Source organism: Erinaceus europaeus, chromosome 10, assembly GCF_950295315.1.
Source record: "Erinaceus europaeus chromosome 10, mEriEur2.1, whole genome shotgun sequence".
Lineage (NCBI taxonomy): Eukaryota > Metazoa > Chordata > Mammalia > Eulipotyphla > Erinaceidae > Erinaceus > Erinaceus europaeus.
The window spans coordinates 92,520,358-92,545,001 of record NC_080171.1 but is presented as its reverse complement, the minus strand read 5'-3'; the positions used below and the strand labels follow the sequence as shown (position 1 = coordinate 92,545,001).

Here is a 24,644-nt window from a genome sequence, read left to right as displayed (position 1 = left end):
TCACACTGTCCTAAGACTTGGTTGAGAATGCTGGTCATCTCATTTGCATTTATCTAGTGCTTGGCTGTTTGTGAGGTGATCTCTTTTTTTTTTTATATTTACTTATTCCCTTTTTGTTGCACTTGTTGCTTTTTATTGTTGTAGTTATTATTGTTGTTGTTATTGATGTCGTCATTGTTGGATAGGACAGAGAGAAATGGAGAGAGAAGGGGAAGACAGAGAGGGGGAGAGAAAGATAGACACCTGTAGATCTGCTTCACTGCTTGTGAAGCGACCCCCCTGTAGGTGGGAAGCCGGGGGGCTCAAACCAGGATCCTTACTCTGGTCCTTGTGCTTTGCACCACATGCGCTTAACCTGCTACACTACTGCCCAACTCCCATGAACTTATCTACAGATCACCCTTGTAGGGTTCTGCAAGGTAGATGCCATGTCTCCCATTTGTAGGTAAGGAAACAGATGATCAGGAAGAGGGGTGGCAAATGCAGCAGCTCCAGAACTTTCATAGCAGACCTCTGGCACCACCTTTTCAAAATCTTGGTCACTGAGAGCTGGAAACCTGGCTCTTCCCACTCCCAAAGCCTGGAGAGCCTGCACTGGCTGTCACTCTCACCTGGTCCCAGGTGTCCAGGAGCATGACGTCATCGGTGGCCAGGTCTTCCTGCATGAGCTCGCCAGGAACCTCTTCAATCTGGGAAGACACAAAAGAGGATCACGAAGGTGCACCAGCAACAGCTTCCCTCAGCAAGCAGGCTGGTTCTCTCAGCTCCCAAGAGGGCCTCCCCAGGGGAAAACAGAGACAGTGACTTCTGCAGGGGCTCACCACAAAACGCCCAATCTTGTTGGAACAGGCAAATAGGCGAGGAGGGTGAGCATCCATCTTCTTGTCCTTCAGCCGTGGGGAAGTGCGATAGGTGGCCTTTCCACCCAGGGCCTCCCAGAAGCTGTCTGAGGGAAGAGCACACCAGTTACCCTCACCCCCAACCACACACCCAGAACCTCCTATCAGTCACAAGGAACAGCCTGCCCTGACCCAACCATCTGCTTCCAGCCCCCACCCTACACTTCACAATCCCAAGAGGAAGCAGGAAGGAGCCTGAGGGAATTCAAAGGTGACGCATGGGAGGCCCAGAGAGGGCAAACTTGGCATGGGACATATAGCCAGGGTGACATCTAGCCTGTGGCTGATGACAGCACTACAGGTTGAGAATAATTATTCTCCAAGGAAATTGAGGCTTAGAGAGGTCAAGCAATCCACCCAACACCAGTTTGTCTATAGAAAAGCCAGGACACAAGTCTTGTCTGACTCTGATTCCCATGTTCTCCCCACTAGGCCTGCTCTGTCTTCATGTGACTATTTAAATTTAGACTTGGGGTCAGAGAGCTAGCTCACCAGGTAGGGTGATTGCTTTGCCATGCACACAAGCAAGGTTTGAGGCCTGGCACACATGGGAGGTGCTATGGCAATCAAGGGAGCTTTGATGCTATGATCTTGGTATGTCTCTGTCTTTCTCTCTGACTAGAACATTGTCTCAGGGCAGTGGTGCATCCAGTTAAGTGCACATAGCACAAGGACCTGGGTTCAAGCTCCCTCTCTCTACCTACAGCAGGAACCCTTCACAAGTGATAAAACAGGTGATAGTCTACAGGTAACTATCTTTTTTTTTTAATTTTTTTTAGTATTTATTTATTTATTTATTCCCTTTTGTTGCCCTTGTTGTTTTATTGTTGTAGTTATTATTGTTGTTGTTGTTGTTGGATAGGACAGAGAGAAATGGAGAGAGGAGGGGAAGACAGAGAGGAGGAGAGAAAGATAGACACCTGCAGACCTGCTTCACCGCCTGTGAGGCGACTCCCCTGCAGGTGGGGGAGCCGGGGTTCGAACCGGGATCCTTATGCCGGTCCTTGTGCTTTGCGCCACCTGCGCTTAACCCGCTGCACTACAGCCTGACTCCCGGTAACTATCTTTTGTTGGTCATATTGGTTTGCTCCCCTTCCCCCCCGACCTCTGAGAAAAATTGGTTTGGCCCTTGCTAGTTTCGCGCCCCTCTTTCTCCTCGTCCCCAATGCTAAGGACGTGCAGAGTCCCAGCAGCAGCCGCGGAGGAAGAATGATGGGGAAGCACATGGTGTGGTGATTTGCCCGTTCGTGAATAAAGATTAAACTGCAGCTTCTCAGCCCAGTCATGTGTCCCCGAGTCTGTCTCTGTCTACCACCCGACGCTAGCCTGGCCGGCTGGAGCCTCCAAAACTTTAACAACAATCTTTCTCTCTCCTTTTCTATTTCTCCCTCCCCTCTTAATTTCCCCCTGTTCTATCCAATAAAATGGGGGTGGGCCTGCTGGGAGTGGTGGATTCCTAGTGCTGGCACCGAGCCCCAGGGATATAACCCTGGAGGCAAGAAAAAAAATTGTCTCAGAGTGATGAAATCGCACATGCATGAGTCCTCAGTCCCACCAAATAAAAACAAAACAAAAGCTATGTTTAGGCTCATTAAAATGAAATGCAATATGGCTGGGAAGAAGCCTACTGGTTATGCAAAAGACAGTCATGCCAGATGGTAACAGACTCAGTAAGCCACATATGCTGCCATGCACAAGGGCCTGGGTTCAAGTCCCCAATACCCGCCTGCAGGGAGGAAGCTTCATGAGTAGTGAAACAGTGCTGTAGTTCTCTCTCCTCTCTCTCCCTCTCCCTCTCTATCTCTCTCTCTCTGTCTCTCCCCCTCCCCCTTCCCCTCCCCCTCTCCCTCTCCCTCTCCCTCTCCCTCTCCCTCACCCTCTCTCTCTCAATTTCTCTGTCTGAGGCTCCAATGTCCCAGATTTAACCCCCAGCACCACCATAAATCAGAGCTGAGTAGTATTCTGGGCTCAGTTTCTCTCACTCACTCTCTTATTAAAATAAAATGAATATTATGCATGTACAAACTAATGTATTTACTGTTGAATGTAAAACATTAATTCCCCAATAAAGAAATTTTTAAAAATAAAATGAAATGAAAAAAATCTTTAGAAAATGAAATGCAATACAATTAAAAGGTCATCCCTCATCCTTTCTAGTTGCCACCAGCCACACTTCGAGCGCTCATTTGCCACATGTAGCCAGCAACCACCACTGTGGACCCAACAGACACAGAATGTGTCTACCCGTTCAGAAGTTTCCACCAGATAGTGCTGCTCTGTGCTGCTCTGGACTGAGCAACTCCTCCCCATTTCCATTCATCATCAAGGGGGAGGACAAAGACTCAAAAGACTGGGCCAGCAGGAAGGTGTTCCCCACTTACCATCTGGAGACAGAGCAGACTATATAGTACTGCCATCCTCTGAGATTCCAGACCAGGAGAGACAGAGAAGCTCTTAATCCTCCCAGTGACCCCCAAACTCAGCGGCCTTCTTTAGCTGCCCAGCCCAAGTGAAACCACTTCATCACTTACTGACCACAGCCCTCATTTTATTCCAGCACACTTTTTTTTTTTTTTAAACCAGAGCACTGCTCAGCTGTGGCTTAGTGTTGGGAATTGAACCTGGGGCCTTTGGTGCATCAGGCATGAAAGTCCTTTTGCATAGCTAGTATGTTACTGCTACTTCCCCAGTCCCTCCAGTAAACATTAAAGACAGATGTGGGGGTGGTGGTGGTGGTGGTGGTGGTGGTTCCAGCACCTCCAGCAGGAGGGAATAAGGGAGAGCGAAGCACTACAGCCCCCAGAGTGCTGTGGGCTCCTCTGGTCCCTAGCACCTACCTGGCTCGCTGCCTTCTGCCACCTGCATGGGTCGGGCCTGCAGCACCCTGAGTAGCTCCTGGGCCCCTGTCTTCTCGGCCTCACTGGCTCCTGTGCCCACCCACAGGTAGGCAGCCGATGGGGTTTTTAGCACAAAGGCATCGTTAGAGTTCAGGGCACCAGCCTTAGGAATGACCTGAAGGGTAAAACCAAAGTAATCAGGAAGCAGAGTCTGAGACCCTGCACAGGACCAGTTCTTTGATGGGGACTCAAAGGAGCACACCTCATCATGGGTGAGGACAGAGACTGTGGACACCAAAGGGTTTAATGGACTCTCTGGCTCACTATGACTCTGTCCAAGGTGATTCTAGAATTCTGAGCCATGTTAGCAAAGGTCAATTGCCCAACACCAAGGAGGTGATAGTGCCACTCCCCTCCAGGCCTTCCATGTTGCCTAGTAGGATTTTGTTCAGCTCTGCCACCTGCCCTCATGAAATGGGTAGCAGCCAACTGGAATGCAGTCCAGAACAGCGTCCATATTGTGGAAAACAATGCTCTCTGTTACAGAAGGAGTAGGAGTGTAAAGACAGGGGAGCAGCAGTAAGGGGGTGGTGGTATAAGCCTACAGTCCTGCTGCAGGAAGGCCAAAACTGCTTCTGAACCACTTGTCTATTCCACCCAGTCCTGTGTGTGCTGACGACCTGCATGGGGGGCAGGACAGTCCTGCCTGAGATTCAAGGTCTTAGCATTACCTCCACGGCTCGGGTGGCTCCGGAGCTGCTGGCCCGGACCTGGAAGAGGCGAGTGCTGGCCGGGGTTGACTGGCCACCTTCCCGGGAGGTGCCTCCCTTGTAGATGATCATGGGCTTCCCACCAAACAGGCTCATGAGGTGGGCGGGCTCCTTGCCTTGGACCACACGGCTCTGGTAGAGAGACAAATGTCAGGGAAGTTTGGGGCATCAGGCTCACCTCCCTCCCTTGCCAGCATAGAGAGAGAGAGAGGGGGGGGGGGGCAGGCTGTGTGTCTATCTTCTCTATAATACTCAAGCTGGGTAGGGAAACAAAATTTAAAGAAAGTCCTGAAATGCCCCACATACTGGTCTGTCACTCACTCCTCCCTTAAGACCTGCCTTTTAACCCTGAGTCAAGTCCAAGAACCAATGGAGCCCATGCTTATAACTCTTCTCTTAAATAGAAGTACAGAGCCTATGGACATTCTCCCAGGATAATGACCTCAGTCAGAGCAAATGGAATGGTGATCTTTTCACAGCCAGTGGAGTGATGGGAAGAGAGCCTTCCAGATCTGGAGAGACTTCCCCTCCAGCATGGCCACAAAAAACCCCAGATCAAGACTGCAGGCAGGGCTTTGGGGGTAGCAGGAAGCAAACAAGAGGTCTACCATGCTATAATAAGGCCTGGCTTGAGGACACAGAAGCAAAGAGTCTGAGAGATTTTCCTAAACTCGGTTCCAAAGGTGGAGACAGGATTCAAACTCTAGCATGCCGGCTCCACGTCTAGCTTCTGGACCTTTCCACCAGGCTGCCTCATGTTCACTTAGGCGTACATTTGTGGATATTTCTGGTGAACCATTTTTTTTTTAATTTTTAAAAAATATTTATTTACTCCCTTTTGTTGCCCTTGTTGTTTTATTATTGTAGTTATTGTTGTTATTGATGTCATCATTGTTGTATAGTACAGAGAAATAGAGAGAGGAGGGGAAGATAGAGAGGGGGAGAGAAAAATAGACACCTGCAGATCTGCTTCACTGCCTGTGAAGCAACTCCCCTGCAGGTGGAGAGCCGGGAGCTCAAACCAGGATCCTTACTCTGGTCCTTGCGCTTTGCGCCACGTGCGCTTAACCCACTACACTACTGCCCGACTACCTCTGGTGAACCTTTTATCTCCCCTGGACAGCGTAGCCCACCAGGGAAGGGATGGGTCTGTGTGTTCTGGGATGCAGGTGCAGTATCAGGCACATGGGAGCCCCTCAATAAATGGATAGATAGAGTGGTCAATGGGTGGTGGACAGATGGAGAAAGGAGCAGTCAGATAAGTGCACAGATGCACAAAGCCCACCATGAGGCTCAGGAGGGCAGCAACCTGGGCTCACCTGGACTGGTGTCCCTCCCAGCTCCTCATCCAGCTGGACAGTCAGGATGGCGGACGCAGCAACCTCATCCTGAGTGGACTGGGCACCCTGCCTGCAGAGAAAGTGACACTCAGCATCAAGATTCCCATGGAATCCCATGTCTCGTTATGGCCCTGGGTGTGAGGATCTCACACATCTCTAGCTGATAGGTAACGAAAATGAGCCACAGAGAGGGAACAGAGCCAGCTAGCTTGGTATTTTGCCTTCTTTTGTAGACCTGAGCACAACCAACAGACTTCCTCATTCTAAATGTGCCACTCAGTCTGCACTGGGGAGGGAGCCAGGAGATATGGTGCTGAAACTTGAGTCTAAGATACAGAAAGGTGATCAAGTGGAAAAGTGGGTTAGGGGACAGTGGTATCTATGGAAAACGACATATATGGATTTTTGCCTTATATGAACATGTCCACCAAAAGGCCAGTGGACAGGAGAACTTGAGGTGGGGCTGGCATTCTGCCCAACCTCTTCCTATACTGCAAAATGTTTTCATATAAGCAAACAACATTGGCCAAATCAGTATGCCAAAATCTTCATTTTTACAATCCTCCTTATGAGTTTCGTACAGTGGGTATATATTACTGAGTCAAAATATTCTTCTAAGTTGTATTTTATAATTCTGGGCTTGTGAGGTCAAATGGTATCTACAAAATAACTGATCAGTAGTCTTTCAAGGTGGCAGGGTCATAACTAAAAAAAAATAAGAAGAACTACAAATAAGTAACTGCTTTTCCAAAAAAGGAAAGACTGAGAAGTTGTCACAGGTAAGAGTTGTGATAACTAAATTCCATGAGAATCTCTGGGACAGAGCATACAACAGAAAAAAGAATCTTGGTGGGAAAATTGGAAGAAAAAAAAAAACTTTTGTAAACAGTACAGCATCGATGTTAATTTCCTGGTTTGCTAACTACACTATGATTAGCTAAGATCTGAACATAGAAGGGGTATACAGAACTACCTGAATGATATCACACCTCTTTAGCCAGACTAAATAAGTTTAAATCAATCAATCCTGGTGGCTAGGTGGTAGCTCACCTAAAAGAGTGCACATGTTACCATGACCAAGGGCCCAGGCTTAACCCCTGACCCTCCCTCACCACCACCCCCCACACACAGGGGAGAAACTTCATTAGCAGTGAAGCAGTGCTACAGGTGTCTCTCGTCTATGTCTCTCTCCCTATCTTTCTGTCTCTCACCCTCTATCAAAAAGAAAGAAAAAGGAAAAGTTAACTAAAAATAGTAAAATTGCAGGCACCAATCCCCAGTGATAAGCCTATTGGTAAAAAAGGAGGAGGGGAGTCGGGCGGTACCGTAGCAGGTTAAGCGCATCTGGCGCAAAGCACAAGGACCATCGTAAGGATCCCGGTTCGAGCTCCCGGCTTCTCACCTGCAGAGGAGTCCCTTCACAGGTAGTGAAGCAAGTCTGCAGGTGTCTATCTTTCTCTCCCCGTCTCTGTCTTCCCCTCCTCTCTCCATTTCTCCCTGTCCTAGCCAACAACGACAACATCAATAACAACAACAATAACTACAACAACAATAAAAAGACAACAAGGGCAACAAAAGAGGAAATAAATAAATAAATAAATAAATAAATAAAAACTTTTTTAAAAAAAGGGAGGAGGAGAGGGAGTTGGGCGGGTTAAGTGCACATGTCGCAAAGCGCAAGGACCGAAGTAAGGATCCCGGTTCGAGCCCCCGGCTCCCCACCTGCAGGGGAGTCACTTTACAGGCAGTGAAGCAGGTCTGCAGGTGTCTATCTTTCTCTCCCCTCTCTGTCTTCCCCTCCTCTCTTCATTTCTCTCTGTCCTATCCAACAATGATGACATCATCAACAACAATAACTACAACAACAAAACAAGGGCAACAAAAGGGAAAATAAAACCAAAAAAAAGGAGGAGGAGAAGAAACCCAACAGTCAATCATTTAAAAGTCTGAAATTACACAGTAAGACAAATATAAATTGAAAAAAGATGAGACACCATTTTAACCTTTGTAAGGTTTGTATATATTCAAAAGTTTGATAACAGTGCCCGGTGAGGCTACAAGGAGATAGACAATCTCACTCATTGCTGATGGAAATGTAAAACATTATTTATTAATCAAAATGATAAGGACATTTACCTTTCAATTCAGTAATCCGATTCCTGGGAACTTGCTCTGCAAATATTTCTCTACACACTCAAAATCACGTTTGTTTAAGATTACTAGCCACAGTAATCTTATTTTACATCCAAATAAATGCTTGGATACCCAAGAATGTATCAACTGGGAATTTGCTAAATAAACCACAGGGCTAACACAGAGTGGAATAGCATGCAGCTATAAAAATGAGCAAGGAAGCTTTTTGCACATTGACATTGGTACACAGGGAACTCTAGGGAGTATTGAGGGGGGGGATCATAGCACAGAGTGCAGTAGGTGTTTGTGTAAGAAAAGACAAGAGTCATGAATAGTATAATATCTGCATAAAACATTATTGAAAAGATATAGAAGAAAGTAATAAAAGGGGTCACTTATGGCAGGGTGAGGGAGAGAGATAGGGTAGGAAAAGAATTCTCAATAGAGATCTTTATGTCCAATTTTGATGTTCTAATCAGATGAGTGTACTGTCTAATTTTAGGGAAATGAAAAAATCTTTTACTAGAAAACATACAGGAGGATAGCACCTTTATGTAAAAGTTTATATAAATAATTAGAGGAATGGGTAGGAGTAGACAGAATAATGGTTATGCAAAGAGACTCTCATGCCTGAGGCTCCAAAGTCCCAGGTTCAATTCCCTTGCACTACCATTAGCCTGAGCTGAGCAGTGCTCTGGAAAACAAAATTAAAAAGAAAAAAAAAAAAGAATTAGAGGAAAGATTTTTCTATTTGGAACTGGGGAGATAGTATAATAGTTATGCAACAAACTCTCATGCCTGAGGCTCTGAGGTTCCAGGTTCAATCTCCAGCACCACCATAAACCAGAACTGAGCTGTGCTCTGATCTCTGATCTCTTTTCTTTTTCTCTCTCAGAAAACTAAAGTAAACATCATATTTTTTTAAAAAGCTTTCTATTTGGAGGCTTCTCCTTATTCACTGTATCTCTTCTAGGAACGTGTAATATTTGATAATAATGTAAAAATTGCTTTGAGAAATGGCAGATGGTGATTCCCTGTGGCTAAGAGCCTGTCCTACTGTCTAGCATCTGTCCCACTTCAGGCCCTCACACTCTCAGGCCTTCCTTCTCCTCCCTCCGTTATCACCTTGTAGCCATGCTCAGGCCCAGCCACTGTCCTCCCCCTCAAGTTCCCCACTCAGCACATGGTCCCAGAGCCTCACCAGTTGTAGATGATCTGTCCCTGGCGGCCTCCACTGCGGTAGTTGTACAGAATGATGTAGCTGTCCCCTCCGTAGAACTGCCCATACGTGGCAGGGTCCACTGGCACTTTGCTGGAGCCTTCAATTCTCCAGATCTGCCAGAGCAAAACAGGGTTCAGACACTCCCACCTCCAACTCAGATCAGCCACACAATGGAGCAAGCTTGCTATAAGTGACTCCGTTACTCAGGCTTGAAGTTAAACACTTCCAAATCACAGAGCCACTAGGATTCAAATCCTGGTCTTCTACCTCGGGGTCTTTATTCTGTGTCTCACCCTTTATTACCCTTCAGGTATCAGAGTAGGAACTGGCAGCTACCTGGTAGATTCTAGAATGCACTTATAGCTAATGTAACACAGTTAGGGCTAAGGACTCATGTCAACATAGGACCCAGCTCCAAATCAGGTTTTACCTCCCTGAGCAGTTGTGCTGGGTAGTTTACTTGACCTATAAAAGTCTTAGTTCCCTTCTCTGAAAAATGCAACTCATTCTCATGTGTCCCCCAGAAAAAGAAATGCAACAACCTGGGGGAGGCTGTTGGGAGCCTCACATAAGTTTACTCATAAAAGTCTAGCTCAGTGCCAGCCACAGGAGGACAGCTTCATAGATAGAAGCTATGGAATTATCGTTATCATTCTTCATCCTGATTGAATTGCCTTTACTTCAGAGACCGTCACAGGCGGCACCTTCATCACAAAGTGGCCGCACATTCTCTACTGCTTGCACGTCTTTACAGGGTGACACAGGCCTGCAGCGCCACCTGGTGTTTATTTTGCAGAGACACGGCCTTTTCCAAGTCTGAGGAAACCATTCCAGAATCTCTACAGAGCTTGAAAATTTTTCAACCTCATTTTACAAGTTAGGGAAGTCAGGCTCAGAGAGGTCAAATAACTCACTGAAGGCCACACAGATGGACTGCCAGGGTTCTTTCCACCCTGCCTTAAACTGAACACCGTTAGCACATCCTCCCCTCCCACGGAACTAGTGAATGCATGACAATCAATGCCTTTGATATTTCTATCATCTGAAATAGAATCATTATCTGTCAGAAACTGACTCTGCCTCATAAATGTTTCCAAGCTCCACACAAACATTCTGCTTTCACTGTAACCTACCTGGTCTCAAGGTAATCTTCTCTTCCCTAAGCAATAATGACCTCCTCCTGGGGTTTCCCCTCAGTGTTTTCCTGCCTCTGTGCCTTTTTTTTTTTTTGCCTCCAGGGTGACTGCTGGGGCTCGGTGCCTACATTACAAATCCACTGCTCCTGGAGGCTATTTTCCCCCTTTTGTTGCCTTTGTTGTTTATTGTTGTGGTGGTTATAATTGTTGTTATTGCTGTCACTGTTGTTGGATAGGAAAGAGAGAAATCGAGAGGAAGGGGAAGACAGAGAAGGGGAGAGAAAGATAGACACCTGCAGACCTGCTTCACCACTTGTGAAGTGACACCCCTGCAGGTGGAGAACTGGGGGCTCGAACCAGGATCCTTATGCCAGTCCTTGCACTTCGCACCATGTGTGCTTAACCCACTGCGCTACTGCCCAGCCCCCTTTTTTCTTTAAACAATTTTTTGTATTATCTTTATTTATTTATTGAATAGAGACAGCCAGAAATTGAGAGGGAAGGGGGTAATGGAGAGGGAGACAGAGAGACATCTGCAACACTGCTTCACCACTCACAAATATTTCCCTCTGTAGGTGGGGACTGGAGACTCGAACCCGGGTCCTTGAAAATTGTAACATGTGCATTAAACCAGGTGCTCCACCTCCCAGACTCCTGGTGCAAGTTTCTAAAGTACAGAGTGCAGCCTGTGAAGTTGCTGCTTTTAAAAAATCAAGTCCAGGGACCAGGTGGTGGTGCACTTGGTTAAGTGCTCACATTACAATGTGGAAGGACCCAGATCTAAGCCCCTGGTCCTCACCTGCAGGGGTGGTGAAGCAGAGCTGCAGGTCTCTCTCTCTCTCTCTCTCTCTCTCTCTCTCTCTCTCTCCTCCTCCTCCTCCTCCTCCTCCACCTCCTCCTCCTCCTCCTCCCTTTCTCAATTTCTGTCTCTATCCAATAATAAATAAATAAATTTAAAATTAAATAAATAAATAAATATCAAGTCCACATCTTGAGGATATGATGAACACCAACTTCCTAGGACAGCCCCTACCTGAACCATCTGCTGCTCTTCCTTTCTGGCTACAAACTCCAGCACATCCTCTGAGCCTTGACAAAGACTTCCCCATCTCCGTGAGGGCTGCTGGATCTGCCTCCCCATCCCAGCCCACCCCTCTAGCCCTTCCTGTATTCTCAGAGTTCCTGTGCTCACTTTCCATTTTCCAGGGACCACTCTGAACTAAGCAGTCTGACTGAAGCTGAGGTCAGCTCCCTCCCAGACCAGGGACTGCTCAGGGGCAGGGAGGGCTTTGAGACTCTTGGCATAGGGCCTGCACAGTGCATAGTAGGTGCTCCAGGCATGTTGGTTATAAAAACACAAAAGAGCGCCATTCAGGGATGGGGAGGTAGGGTAATGGTTATGTCAAAAGTTTTTTGTGCCTGAGGCACTAAATGTCCCAGGTTCAATTTCCAGCATCACTATATGCCAGAGATGAGTAGTGTTCTGGGGGAAATTAGTTAAATAAAAATCTCATTCATTTAGCAGGTGAAAACCTCAGAGAAAAATATCTTGGAGGGGTTGGAGAGGGGGAGGTGGTCCACCAGAGAGGTTGCTCAGTGGTGAAGTACACACCTTTCATGTTTGGGGTCTTGCGTTCAATTCCCAGAAGCACACAAAATGACAATGATTTAGTCCAGCTCAACTTTAAAGAGTGAGATGCAGCAGTGTCTGGGTGACGGGTGGGTAAAGGGGGGAGGAAAGAGCCCCAGCATGCCCACCCACCCAGGTACCTGTTTCTGGCCTGTGCCGTCATCATCCATGCCGTGCTGGGCGGCCATGGCGGTGGAAGTGTGCAGGGTGGCAGCATCGAAGGGCACTCGCTCGACATTGGCAATGTGGCTGGAGAGGTAGGCCAAGCCCGGGCCATCCGTCTGGTCGGGATCCCGCCAGTTCTTGAAGAACTGCTTGAACAGTGGGGTCTCGCCACCCTCAGGGAGAACAGACACCTGGAGGTGTGAGAAGGAAGGCAGTGAAGAGCCAGTTGTGACTGAGCTCAGGAGATACCTTCCACACCCAGTGCATCTGCCCAAGGCCCTCCCCAACCAGACTGGAGGCTCAGCAGTGCACCTGAGTCTGCTTGGGATATTCCATCTTGGAGATGAAGTCAGAAGCCGTCTTGAGGGCAGCCTTCCTCTCCTCTGTGTTGGCCTGCCTGCCTGTTCACAGCCAGAAAGGTGGTGAGAGAGAGGTGCCTGTGGTCAGTGCTGCATTTCCAATGGTTCAGAGAAGCAGCTGCCAAAATTCCCATTCCTATTTTTCTTTATTGTTATTGTTATTATTATTGTTTTTGTTATTATTATTATATCTATTCATTGGATAGAGATAGTCAGAAATGGAGAGGGTAGGGGAAGATAGGGAGAGAATAGAGAGACATCTGCAGCCCTGCTCCACCGTTTGTAAAGCTTTCCCCCTGTAGGTGGGGACTGGGAGCTCGAACCTGGGTCCTTGTGCATTCAACCAGGTGTGCCACCACCCGGCCCCCCATTCCTATTTTTGTTAGACAGTGGAAAGTTGAGGTCAGAGTCCTACCCCCAAGATCTGACTATTCTTTGAACTCCCTGGGGAGTTCAAAGGAAGTGACTGAAGACAGAGACATAGTCACCACTGTGAACCATTTACTGAGCATACTTTGTTTGGTTTTACGACCAGAACTATCTCTAGGCCTTGGCACCTACACAACTACACCATTCCTGGTGGCTATTTTTTTTATAAGGGTCAAGAAATAGAGGAGAGAGAAAGACAGACAGACAGACACACACACACACACACACACAGAGAGAGACAGAGAGAGAGAGAAGACACCTGTAGTACTGCTCTACCACTCATGAAGCTCTCCCTCCCCCAGCAGGTTAGGACCTAGGGCTTGAACCCAGGCCCTAACGTAGGGTAACATGTGTTAGTGTGCCACCACCCACCTCCCTGCACATGTGTTTTGTGCTCAGAATTCTACACAGATTACTTTGTGTATTCCAAACCTCCCTGTGTGACAGAGATCAGTTTTACTTGTTCACATCTACATCAAGGGAGATAGGTTCTTTTCTTTTTTTTAATTTTTTAAAATTTATTTCCTTTTGTTGCCCTTGTTTTTTATTGTTGTGGTTATTATTGTTATTGCTGGACAGGAGAGAGAGAAATGGAGAGAGGAGGGGAAATCAGAGAAGGGGAGAGAAAGATAGACACCGGCAAACCTGCTTCACCACCTGTGAAGCGACTCCCCTGCAGGTGGGGAGCCGGGGGCTCGAACCAAGATCCTTATGCTGGTCCTTGGGCTTTGCGCCATGTGCGCTTAACCCGCTACGCTACTGCCTGACTCCCAGGAGACAGGTTCTTAGAGAGAGTGAGTGACTTGGCCAAGACTTCTTGAACACTCAGGCCCCCTCCCTTCTACAGGCTATCTGGCCACCATCAGAGACCTCTTCCACTGCACATTTTGGAGACTCCCAAACCTGAATGTCCTCCTGTGCCTTGACAATCCTCGGCCAGCCGATGCCAGCCCTTAACCCTAAGTCTGCTTGTCATCAAGGCAGAGAAGCCCAAATGATAATAGTAGTAGACATGAGGACTCAGTCTCTCCCTCACTACCCCTGCCCACACACTTGCGTCCTCTGTCCACCCACTATCTCCTTCTCCATCTACCTTCTTGCCTTGGACAAGTCAAGAAACATCAGAAAAGGATGCTCTGTGCCCTCTCAGAACATCTCGGGAACAGCTGGATCAATGATTCCCCACAGCCTCTCACAATCAGTCCCAAGACATCCCACAAATTTTTTATAAGGCAAAAAGAAATTGAGAGGAGAGGGGAAGATAGAGAGGGGGAGAGAAAGACAGACACCTGCAGACCTGCTTCACCACTTGTGAAGTGACCCCTGCAGATGGGGAGCCAGCCAGGAGGCTCGAACTGGGATCCTTGCATGGGTCCTTGCACTTCGTACTATGTGTGCTTAAGCCACTGCGCTACCGCCCTGACCCCCCCCACAAATTGTTCATGGTCCCCTGGCATAGAGTCTCCAGGAAACAAAAAAAAAGACCACATTCAGGAAATTCCTCATCATAGACTAGCAATTCAAAGGCTTTTAAAAGTTCTAGAATAAATAAACCTGTTAACATTACTTAGCCCAGTGTTGCCCCTAAGCCTATCTGATCACAGGACAATACCAATTCTAGCTCCATATTTCTAATTAGTGTATTCAAATTGGAAACTTGAGTCCCAGAGAGGGAATACTAGAGCCCCAAGTCAAACAGTATGTCAACTGCAAAGTCAGGACCTCAGTGCAAGAATCCCTGACTTCCATTCATTGTCTTGTCGCAAGGTACCTGAAGTGTATTCCCTCACCTCCCACAAGAGCTTGCAAGGCCATAAGAGCTTCCACCCAAAGTCCCAAGGTCCCAGACGTTGGTTAAAATCCTTGTCCTGCCCCCCAGTACCTTTCCAGACAAAGATCTTTCCATCTTTGCCGTGATCCAAGATGAAGCAGTCTTCTGACCTCAAGGCCCCCTGGGCGAAGGGGTTCTCATCAGCCACGAGGGAGACAGACATGGAGCCTGCACCATTGGAGACCTGAGGGAACCAAAATTAATGGCTTTCATGCCTCTCTCTGCTGAGGGCATCCCCAAGCCAACAGAGTCCACCCATACCACAAACAACACTGCAGTGGTGACACTTGAATTTGCACCCTCAAACTCAGGGGCATGTTCAATGTGTGACCTGTGGACAGAAAAGGAAGGGAGAGAATCTGCACAGTGGTAGCACCCATCACTTGCATGAAAGAGGACCTAGAGTCAACCCACAGCACTACCAAATCCAGAGCTGAACATATAAAAGGCAAACAAAATATAAAAAGAACTGAAAGCAAATTGGAACCTGGAATGAAAAAACTGGAGAAACCTGAATCAAGTGGGTAGTCTAGCTTGACAGTATGCAGCCAATGTAATGTGTTAGTTTTAATATTTGCTGGTGGGAGTCGGGCAGTAGCGAAGCGGGTTAAGCGCATGTGGCGCCAAGTGCACGGGCTAGCGTAAGGATCCCGGTTCGAACCCCCCCGGGCTGGGAGTCGCTTCACAAGCAGTAAAGCAGGTCTGAGGTGTTTATCTTTCTCTCCCCTTCTCTGCCTTCCCCTCCTCTCTCCATTTATCTCTGTCCTATCCAACAATAATGATATCAATAATAACTACAACAATAAAACAACAAGGGCAACAAAAGGGAATAAATAAATATTTAAAATATATATTTACTGGCTATGGGGGTTAGGTTGTAGTGCAACGGGTTAAGCACACATGGCGCTAAACTCAAGGACTGGCATAAAGATCCCATTTCAAGCCCCTGGCTCCCCACCTGCAAGGGAGTCGCTTCACAAGCGGTGAAGCAGGTCTGCAGGTGTCTTTCTCTCCCCATCTCTGTCTTCCTCTCCTTTTTCCATTTCTCTCTGTCCTATCTGGCAACAACAACATCAATAACAACAATAATAATAACCACAACAATGATCAAAAAAGGAAAATAAATAAACTATTAAAATATATTTACTGGCAATTTCACAGTATTATGGAAAAGTTAGATGAAGGAAATATGGGGATCCTCTATAGCATTTCTGCAAATTTTCTATAAGCTTAACCATTATTCCAAAGCAAAAAATCCATCAAGCTGTAGGGGGAGGGATAGTTCAGTTTGTACAATACAGGATTTGCATGCTAGAGGCTCCCAGTTGCAACTCTAGCACTGACTAACTGCTCCACATATACCCATGTTGGTCTGGAGCCCCTCCTTCTCTCCCCCTCTGCCCCAACACCTCCTTCATTGTTTCACAAAACTCTCTCATAAAGTGAAAACTGCCTACTATCCATGAACTGGGATCTGCTGAAGTGCTTACAAGCCACACACCTACTTTGCTATGGGATCCACCCAGGTGAGAGCCTGATACACACCACCCTGAAAGAAGTTTTGGTGTTAATATCTCTCTCTCTACATATATATATATATATTTTCCCATCTTAAACAAAAAAAAAAAGAAAATTTTAAAGGACCACAAGGGTATAGAAAAAAATTATAGAAAATATTCCTGACCACATCAAGTGGGGAAAAAGTCATGAATATCATGAATACTTTAGATCCATTTCTATCAGACAGATAGAAAGATACATACTTAGACATAGGAAAATGTATTTGGATCTTCTTTCACTGAAAAAGTTGATTTTTTTAAACTCAGTATTGTTATTCTCATAATTAAAACATAAAAAGTGTAGGGTGCCAGGCAGTAGCACACCTGGTTAAGCATTCACATTACAGTGCACAAGGACCCATGTTCAAGCCCCTGGTCCCCAACTGCAGGGGGTTTCACAGGCGGTGAAATAGGGTTGCAGGTGTCTCTCTGTCTCTTTCCCTCTCTATTTCTCACTCCCTTCTCAATTTCTCTGTCTCTATCCAATACTAAGTAAATAGTGTTTGCTATCTTCAACTAGTAAAATGATGTTGACTATTTATTTATTTGCCTCCAGGGTTATCACTGGGGCTCAGTGCCAGCACTACAAATCCACTGCTTCTGGCAACCATTTTTTCTATTTTTCTATTTTATTGAATAAGACAGAGAGAAATTGAGAGGGGAGAGGGAGAGAGATGGAGAGAGAAAAAACAGACATATGCAGACCTACTTCACTACTTGTGATGTGTCCCCCCTGCAGGTGGGGAGTCAGGGGCTTGAACCTGGATCTTTGCATGAGTCCTTGTGCTTAGTATGTGCACTTAAGCCGGTGCACCACTGCCTGGGCCCCACATTGTTTTTTTATATTCTTAGGTATAGCTTATTATTTTTTTATGATTAATTACTTGATAGTCAGAATTAAAATCTATTTAAAAATCTATAATGTGGTTGTCTTGAAGGTGTTGACAATCTGCAGAAGAGAAGGTGTTGACAATCTACAGACCATTTTGTCATTTTACCACAGTTAAACCTAGGACACAATGTGTGCCAAGAGTTCCTTAGGTCAAGGCAGGCATCAATTCTGATTTTTAAAATCACAAGAGCTATAAAGTCATTAACCACAACCCATCTATTCCCATTTCTCACTCCTTTAGTATTTTCTTAAGACTTCCCAGAAATCCCACAAAGTCAACCCTATTGTTCTTTTCCTTATTAATAGCCACTAAGACCCAAGAAGGGAGATGGGCTGCCCAAGATCCCAAACCACATTGAAAGAAGTCTCGATGTGTCTACAGCTGATTGCATTCTCATATACTTTATGTAAACGGGCAAAGCCAGAGTATGTGTGTGTGTGTGTGTGTGCTGTTAGAGACAAGTGGAAGTGATCCTCCACCTGGCTTTGCTCAAGGTCCCATAACCAGGGAGTTTGGGAGGACTGGATCTCCTGCCTGCCTGTCCTGACTCTACAATCAGGAAACAGAGAAGTTTGACACCCACCTTGTAGAGCTTGGCCAGTTTGCGGTTGGCAGCATCCTCCTTGGCTGTGTCCTCAGTACCTTGGGGCAGAGTAGGCTTGGGACCAAGCACCTGCAGAAGATAGATAGATAGAGGCAAGAGTGAGTCCCCAGAAAGGCAAGGAAGACATGTGCGCGCGCGCGCACACACACACACACACGCGCGCACATGCACACACACACACACACACACACACACACACACACTCACACACGGTGACCTTCTACCCCCTGTAGCATCCCAGCCCCAGATATCTGTATCTGTTCATGTACTTCCTGGATATGGAGTAGAATCAGAGATGCCTGTGAAGAACTCCTTGCTTTGCCTTTAAGAGATCTCATTAAATTCCTCACACTAGTGCTCTTTTCACTCTTCCATTCTGGACTACTTATAGCAATGGCCCCTTTCCAAACCACGGTTGTTGTTCAGCCTCTTCCCTATAGTAATCATTTATTCTTCTTCCTAGAAGGTGGAGATTATCACTCCTTAGACCAGCAGTTGCTGAGTAGGGTGGAGCAGAGCTCATTGGTCTCCTTTTTCCTTCACCTCTATGACTGGTAGAGTCATCATGCAGTTGACTAAATGAGTGATCAACTACCAGAAATGGTCATAAAAGGGAGGAGGGCACTGAGTTTGTCATCCTTTTCTGATCTGGCTCCAGCACCAAATTTGCCTTTAGGAGATACCAAGACCCTTGCCCTCAGCTCTGTGTCTTCCCCCACTGGAAGTTTTGGCTCAGTCCCAACATGCACCAGAAAATTCCAGTCCCATCCTCTCATGGAGGCTAGAAGTTCCCCTTCCCCACTTTCTAAAGAGTCCTAACTTGGTGTAAAAACAAATTCACCTCAAAATTGCCTACCAAGTAGAAGTGATGACAATCCTATTCCCATGTGACCCTTCCCCCATACCACTGGATGTAGCTATACAGACCTGTAGCATCGCCTCAGGCTCACTGCCCTCCTCAGACACGTGCACTCGAGCTCGGCCACTCCTCTCGTTGTCTCGGATGCCTTTGGACACCTGTGTGGCCTTCAGCCTCTCAAAACGGTTGCTGTTAGAGCCACACCACTGGTAGATGTCCTGTAAAATAGCCCGAGTAAGCTGTGCCCGGGGACATGGCCAGGAGCCTAAGGGGTTGTTCTCTGCTTGCCTTGCTGAGGGCCAGGAGTGTGTGAGTGTGTGTGTGTGTGTGTGTGTGTGTGTGTGTGTGTGTGTGTGTGTGTGTGTGTAAAGGCATGTGAATACATAGCTCGGGAACTGTGTTTCTTCACAGACACAACTACACAGAGTGTGCATAAAAATTTTGCCTGCTAACGGGAGTAAAAATTGGTATACCCACTTTGGAAAATCATTTGACAATAATTACTCTGAACTAGAAGCACTTTCCCAGGAATACACCCAACATTATTGTGTCCACAAAGATTCCTGTGCAAGTCCATTCAAAGTAACTTCACTTGTAAGGCCTCCAAACTAGGAGCTATCCCAAGTGCACATCAATAAATTATTGACAAATAAACTGTGGCATATTCACCCAATTGGCTCTTACATAGCAAAGAGAAAAAAGAATTTACAACTAAAAGCAATCATATGGATGGGTCTCAAAAACATAAAGTTGAGCAAAAGAAGTTAGATACAAAAAGAGAATGGTTCTATATATGCAATCAACAATAAAAAATGCTCTATGATGTTGAAAGTTCAGGATGATAGTCATCGTTGGGGAAGAAAAGAATGGAAAAGGGCAGGAAGTGCTTTCTAACACAGATAACAGTTTCTTGATCCAGGTGTTCAATATATAGGTATATTCTTTAATACAGTTGTGCACTCAAAATTCACACTTTCCTGTATGCCTATTAAGCTTGCGGTTCTGTTTTGCTTTTTTTGGGGGGTGGGGGTTGTCTCTGGGGCTCAGTGCCTGCATGATGAACACATTGTTTCTGGTAAGTCATCTTTCTTTCTTTTGTTGATGGTGACTGAAAGAAATTCAAAGGAAAGGGGGAGGAAGAGAGATATCTGAAGTAGTGCTCCACCACCCACGAAGTTTAAGCCCTGCAGGTAAAAACTGGGTTCTTAAATCCAGATGACTACAAATGTAACACGTATGCTCTACTGGGTACACCACTGCCCAGCCCCCAAGAGAACCCTAATAAATAGTTTAGATTAAGTAAGTGCATACACTTGCACAAACATGCACCATGCATACATATATGCACATGAAATTGGGTATGACATCAGGTCATGTCTATTTACAGGTCTGAGTGCATATGGTTTGTGAGAATGCATATAAAGCATCACACATCCACAAGATGGGTCTAGGAAAGTGCATCCCACAAAAGTTGTCATCTACAAATATGCATATATGGGGGAGGGGGGCTGTGTGCACACAGTACTATGTGCAAGGACCAGTGCAAGGACCAGGTTCAAGCACCCACTCCCCACTTGCAGCAGGGATGCTTCACAAGCTGTGAGGCAGTTCTGCAGGTGTCTATCTTTATCACTCTCCCTCTTTGTCTTCCCTTTCCTCTCAATTTCTCTGTCCTATGGAATAAAATAGAAAGAAAGAAAAAAATGGCCACCAGGAGCAGTAGATTCATAGTGCCAGTATGGAGCCCCAGTGACTAGAAAGAAAAAAAAGAAAGCAACCAGTGGCACAGCTATATACAAGATGCTGGGTATTATACAGCAAATCCTAACAGAGGGACTTTTCAAAGCTAACCCAATTACTAAATAATGTGATGATAACAATAACTATCCATTGTCTTCTTGAACCCTAAGACAGCAGGAACTTCACATTTCCACGATAGAGCCTGTATTTCCCCCAGTCCTGGAACCTTAGGGCATCTGCCGATCACAACCTAATCAACACAAGGAGTGCCACCCCAGCATGCTTCACTTCAGACTGTCTCCAGAGACTTCAGGTGTGGAATGACAACCCTTCAGCTTCATTACTCTGGTGAGACCTTTCCTTTCATAGCATTCTCTAATTCCATTCCAGGTGGTTCACTTCCTAACAAAGTCCCAAAACCTAGATATAGACCAGGTCCCCTGAGATAGAGCATATGTTCACACGTATCCATAAACTAGGGCAAAATATATACCTGAAAGCCAAAGTACACAATACTCTGCAGTGAGTACCCACCAACACTTCATCTGCACTATTCCAGCCTTTAGGTCCATAACTGTTCAACAATTTGTTTGACTTTGTATGTTAACTCTCTTTTCAGCCACCAGGTTCCAGATGCCAGCATGATGCTAACCAGACTTCCCTGGACTGACGACCCCACCAATGTGTCCTGGAGCTCCACTTCCTCAGAGACCCACCCCACTAGGCAAAGAGAGAGGCAGATTGGGAGTATGGATCGATCAGTCAACGCCCATGTTCAGCGGGGAAGCAATTACAGAAGCCAGACCTTCCAGCTTCTGCAACCCACAATGACCTTGGGTCCATACTCCCAGAGGGATAAAGAATGGGAAAGCTATCAGGGGAAGGAGGGGACGGGATATAGAGATCTGGTGGTGGGAATTGTGTGGAGTTGTACCCCCTCCTATCCTACAGTTTTGGTAATGTCTCCTTTTTTAAATAAACAAATTAAATTTAAAAAGAAATGTATATATAGGGAGTCAGGCAGTATCACAGCAGGTTAAGTGCAGGTGGTACAAGGCCCAAGGACTGGCATAAGGATCCCAGTTCAAGCCCCTGCCCCCCCACCGCAAGGGAGTCACTTCACAAATGGTGAAGCAGGTCTGCAGGTGTCTATCTTTCTCTCCGCCCCTCTGTCTTCCCCTCCTCTCTCCATTTCTCTCTGTCCTATCCTACAATGACAAGAACAGTAAAAACTACAATAAAACAACAAGGGCAACAGAAGGAAATAAATAAATAAATATTTTTTTAAATTAGGGAATAACAAAATAGATTCCTTTGTGGGCCCCCACAGGACCTTACCCTCACCTTGGATCAACAATGGTAGAGAATGTTCTAATCTCCGAAGGGAGGATGGACAACATACTCTATGCTACACCTGAGGAAGATGGGTCGATACTGGGGAAGCATGGAATATTCCTACTCATGACCACAGAATGTCAGCTCAGATCTAGAGGGATGCAGAGGTCACACAGGCTCCTAAGCTAATTATGGACCCCAAATCAGATCACATCAAATCGATGGGGTTTATAATCAACAATATTTATACCCCTTTCCCAAATTAAGGAGCTACTCTCTTCCCTGATCCAGCTTTCTGGTCCTTTTCCCAGCCATGACATCATCTCCCCAGACAATAACTTGGATCCACCTGCATATCAGATTTCAGGCTCAGGCAAAAAACAAAAACAAACAAACAAAAAAATGCACTAGTATAGCTACAGGCCCTTTGAAATATAACTAAAATATGCCTACTAGCTATCTACAAAATGGAGGGCCCCCCAACACTTCATCTGCACTATTCCAGCCTTTAGGTCCATGATTGTTCAACAATTTGTTTGGCTTTGTATGTTAACTCTCTTTTCAGCCACCAGGTCCCTAGAAGCTAGCAGGATGCCACCAGACTTCCCTGGACTGACAAGCCCACCAATGTGCCTTGGAGCTCCGCTTCCCCAGAGCCCTTCCCCACTAGGGAAAGAGAGAGACAGGCTGGGAGTATGGATCGACCAGTCAACGCCCATGTTCAGTGGGGAAGCAATTGCAGAAGCCAGACCTTCCACCTTCTGCATCCCACAATGATCTTGGGTCCATACTCCCAGAGGGTTAAAGAATAGGAAAGCTATCAGGGGAGGGAATGGGATACGGAGGTCTGGTGGTGGGAACTGTGTGAAGTTGTACCACTCTTATCCTAGGGTTTTTGTCAATGTTTCCTTTTTATAAATAAAAATTAAAAAAAAAAGAAATGTATATATGACTATACATATTGCAAATACATGGGCCCTTGAACAACACACCCAAATCTATGTGTATGTACTCATCATGCTGATAGTAGGGGAGAGGATAGGCAAAAAGGCTAGTTGGTACATACACTGTCATGTATTTGTACAGTCGTAATGAAATGTTTATAGGTACCTAAGCTGTACATATGATCACACGATGTCAATAAGTTGTACATTAGTGGAAGTCTTGAGGTCAAGGTCTGCACACATGGGTCTGACACAATTGAGATGTGGGGATCTATTTGCTGAACATGTCAGCACCTGAGTTTCTGCAGGCATGTCTGACTTATATGAGTAGCACATGTGTGTGCCTATGGCCTGCTGTTCCTGAGGTTTGTCTGTCAGGTCTTTGCACCTGTTCACATGGATCCTTCTCTAGGGCAAGCTCGCCCAGGCTGAAGGAACCCCAAGGTCATAGGAAAGGTCAGGACTCACATTGCCCAGATCCAGGATGAAACAGTCGCCATTGTTGAAGCTCTCCCAGGACACAGGCACCTCAGTGGCTCGGACCACACGCCGCCCTTTGACCTGGAAGAGTCTCTGCACCACCACTTCATTGGGTACCACGTGTTTGAATCCCGATGCCACGCCTCCTTTCTGTGGGGCCAAGGAGATAGCATCAGTCCAAAGAGGAAAGTGTGAGGTGTAGACATAGAGGAAAGGATGAGATGGAGGGCATTCTAGACTGTGCACCAATCACCTTCAGGTAAATTCCCCATCATTGTACCCTTCAGTCACTCCTTATCTCAAATTCTACTAGCTATACCTTTAGAAGTAGTTTGTGGAACAGATTCAAGTCCCTGCCCTGTCACTACAGTGTTGGTGACTTTTAGATAAGTCTCTTTCTTCTCTGAAGTCTTGAGCTTTTCCTTTCTGCAGTGGAGCAAGACTTCCCTTCAGACCAGAAATGCAACCAAATGCAGCCATCCTCTCTGCCACCAAACAAAGCTAAGTCTGTATCTCACTGCATAGACTCTTCAAGGATGAGACAGAGGTTTCTGTTATGTCAACACACAGTAAACAGTATAGAATTACTTAAGCACTAACAATGTTCACTGTGCTGGGCATTTTGCATGCAACATCTATGAAGAAAGTATCATTATGCCCATCTTATAAATGCAAAAAGTGAAGCCCAGAAGTGAACAGCTGCTAAGATGTTGAAGCTCAGAATCTAACTCAAGGTGTGACCAAATCCATAAAGAAAGAAACAATCTTCCTCCAACATCAGGGTGTGTGTGGTGGTGGTGGTGGTGGTGGTGGTTATTGTTATTGTTTTGTTTTACTCAGATGAAAGATCACTAGAGTTATCTAGGATAGGAGATAGGAAAAATAAACCACTGTTTGGATCAAAATGGCTCAAGCAGAAAAGTGTTTTTTGTTTTTTTCCTATTCGAAGTGCCTGGAGTGCTTCTAAGTGCCCTTTCTTTGTACCAGCACGAGACCTTGCCACAATATTTTGAGTAGAGCCACCAAATGGTTCTCTGAGTTGTATGTTTTTCCCTCTACTGTGTTTCAAGGGCACTCCTACAGGGGAGCAGATGAGTAAGCACAGCTGGGGAAGGGAATACAATGGCCATGCTCACCTGGTGATGACCACCAAGGCTGATATTTGCTGGGCACACGCCAGGAGTTGGGACATTTGCTCTATGGACATGTGATGCAGTCCTCAGGTGTCCTGGGAGCAGACACTCTGATTATCCCACTTCACAGGCGAGAAAGTTGAGGTGCAGAGAGATTCAGCCTGGTGTCCAGGGTCCCAACTGGCTATTACAGTCTGGGTGTGTCAGCCCCATCTTTCTGGGGACTTGACCTTGCTCAAGTTTGACAATGAGGGCAGCCCCCACCCCAAAACTTCCTTCAGTTGGAGGTGAAGAGACAATGGACCTGAAAAAGTTATCTAAATGATACTGGAGATGAGATAGAGAG

General features: G+C 46.2%; 1 protein-coding gene across 2 annotated transcripts in view; it reads right to left on the bottom strand.

The window, feature by feature from the left end:
* The window catches only part of GSN (gelsolin), a 38,695-nt gene that overhangs the window by 6,116 nt on the left and 7,935 nt on the right, over window positions 1-24,644 (bottom strand). For both annotated transcript variants that reach the window (XM_007539925.3, XM_007539926.3), the window contains exons 4-15: window positions 23,154-23,315; window positions 18,735-18,884; window positions 17,787-17,876; window positions 14,803-14,935; window positions 12,445-12,533; window positions 12,108-12,323; window positions 9,181-9,314; window positions 5,826-5,916; window positions 4,468-4,638; window positions 3,737-3,911; window positions 822-946; window positions 612-689 (exon numbers count right to left, since the gene is read on the bottom strand). In XM_007539925.3, coding sequence (XP_007539987.2) covers window positions 612-689; window positions 822-946; window positions 3,737-3,911; window positions 4,468-4,638; window positions 5,826-5,916; window positions 9,181-9,314; window positions 12,108-12,323; window positions 12,445-12,533; window positions 14,803-14,935; window positions 17,787-17,876; window positions 18,735-18,884; window positions 23,154-23,315 — 1,614 coding nt within the window. The remainder of the gene's footprint in view (window positions 1-611; window positions 690-821; window positions 947-3,736; window positions 3,912-4,467; window positions 4,639-5,825; window positions 5,917-9,180; window positions 9,315-12,107; window positions 12,324-12,444; window positions 12,534-14,802; window positions 14,936-17,786; window positions 17,877-18,734; window positions 18,885-23,153; window positions 23,316-24,644) is intronic.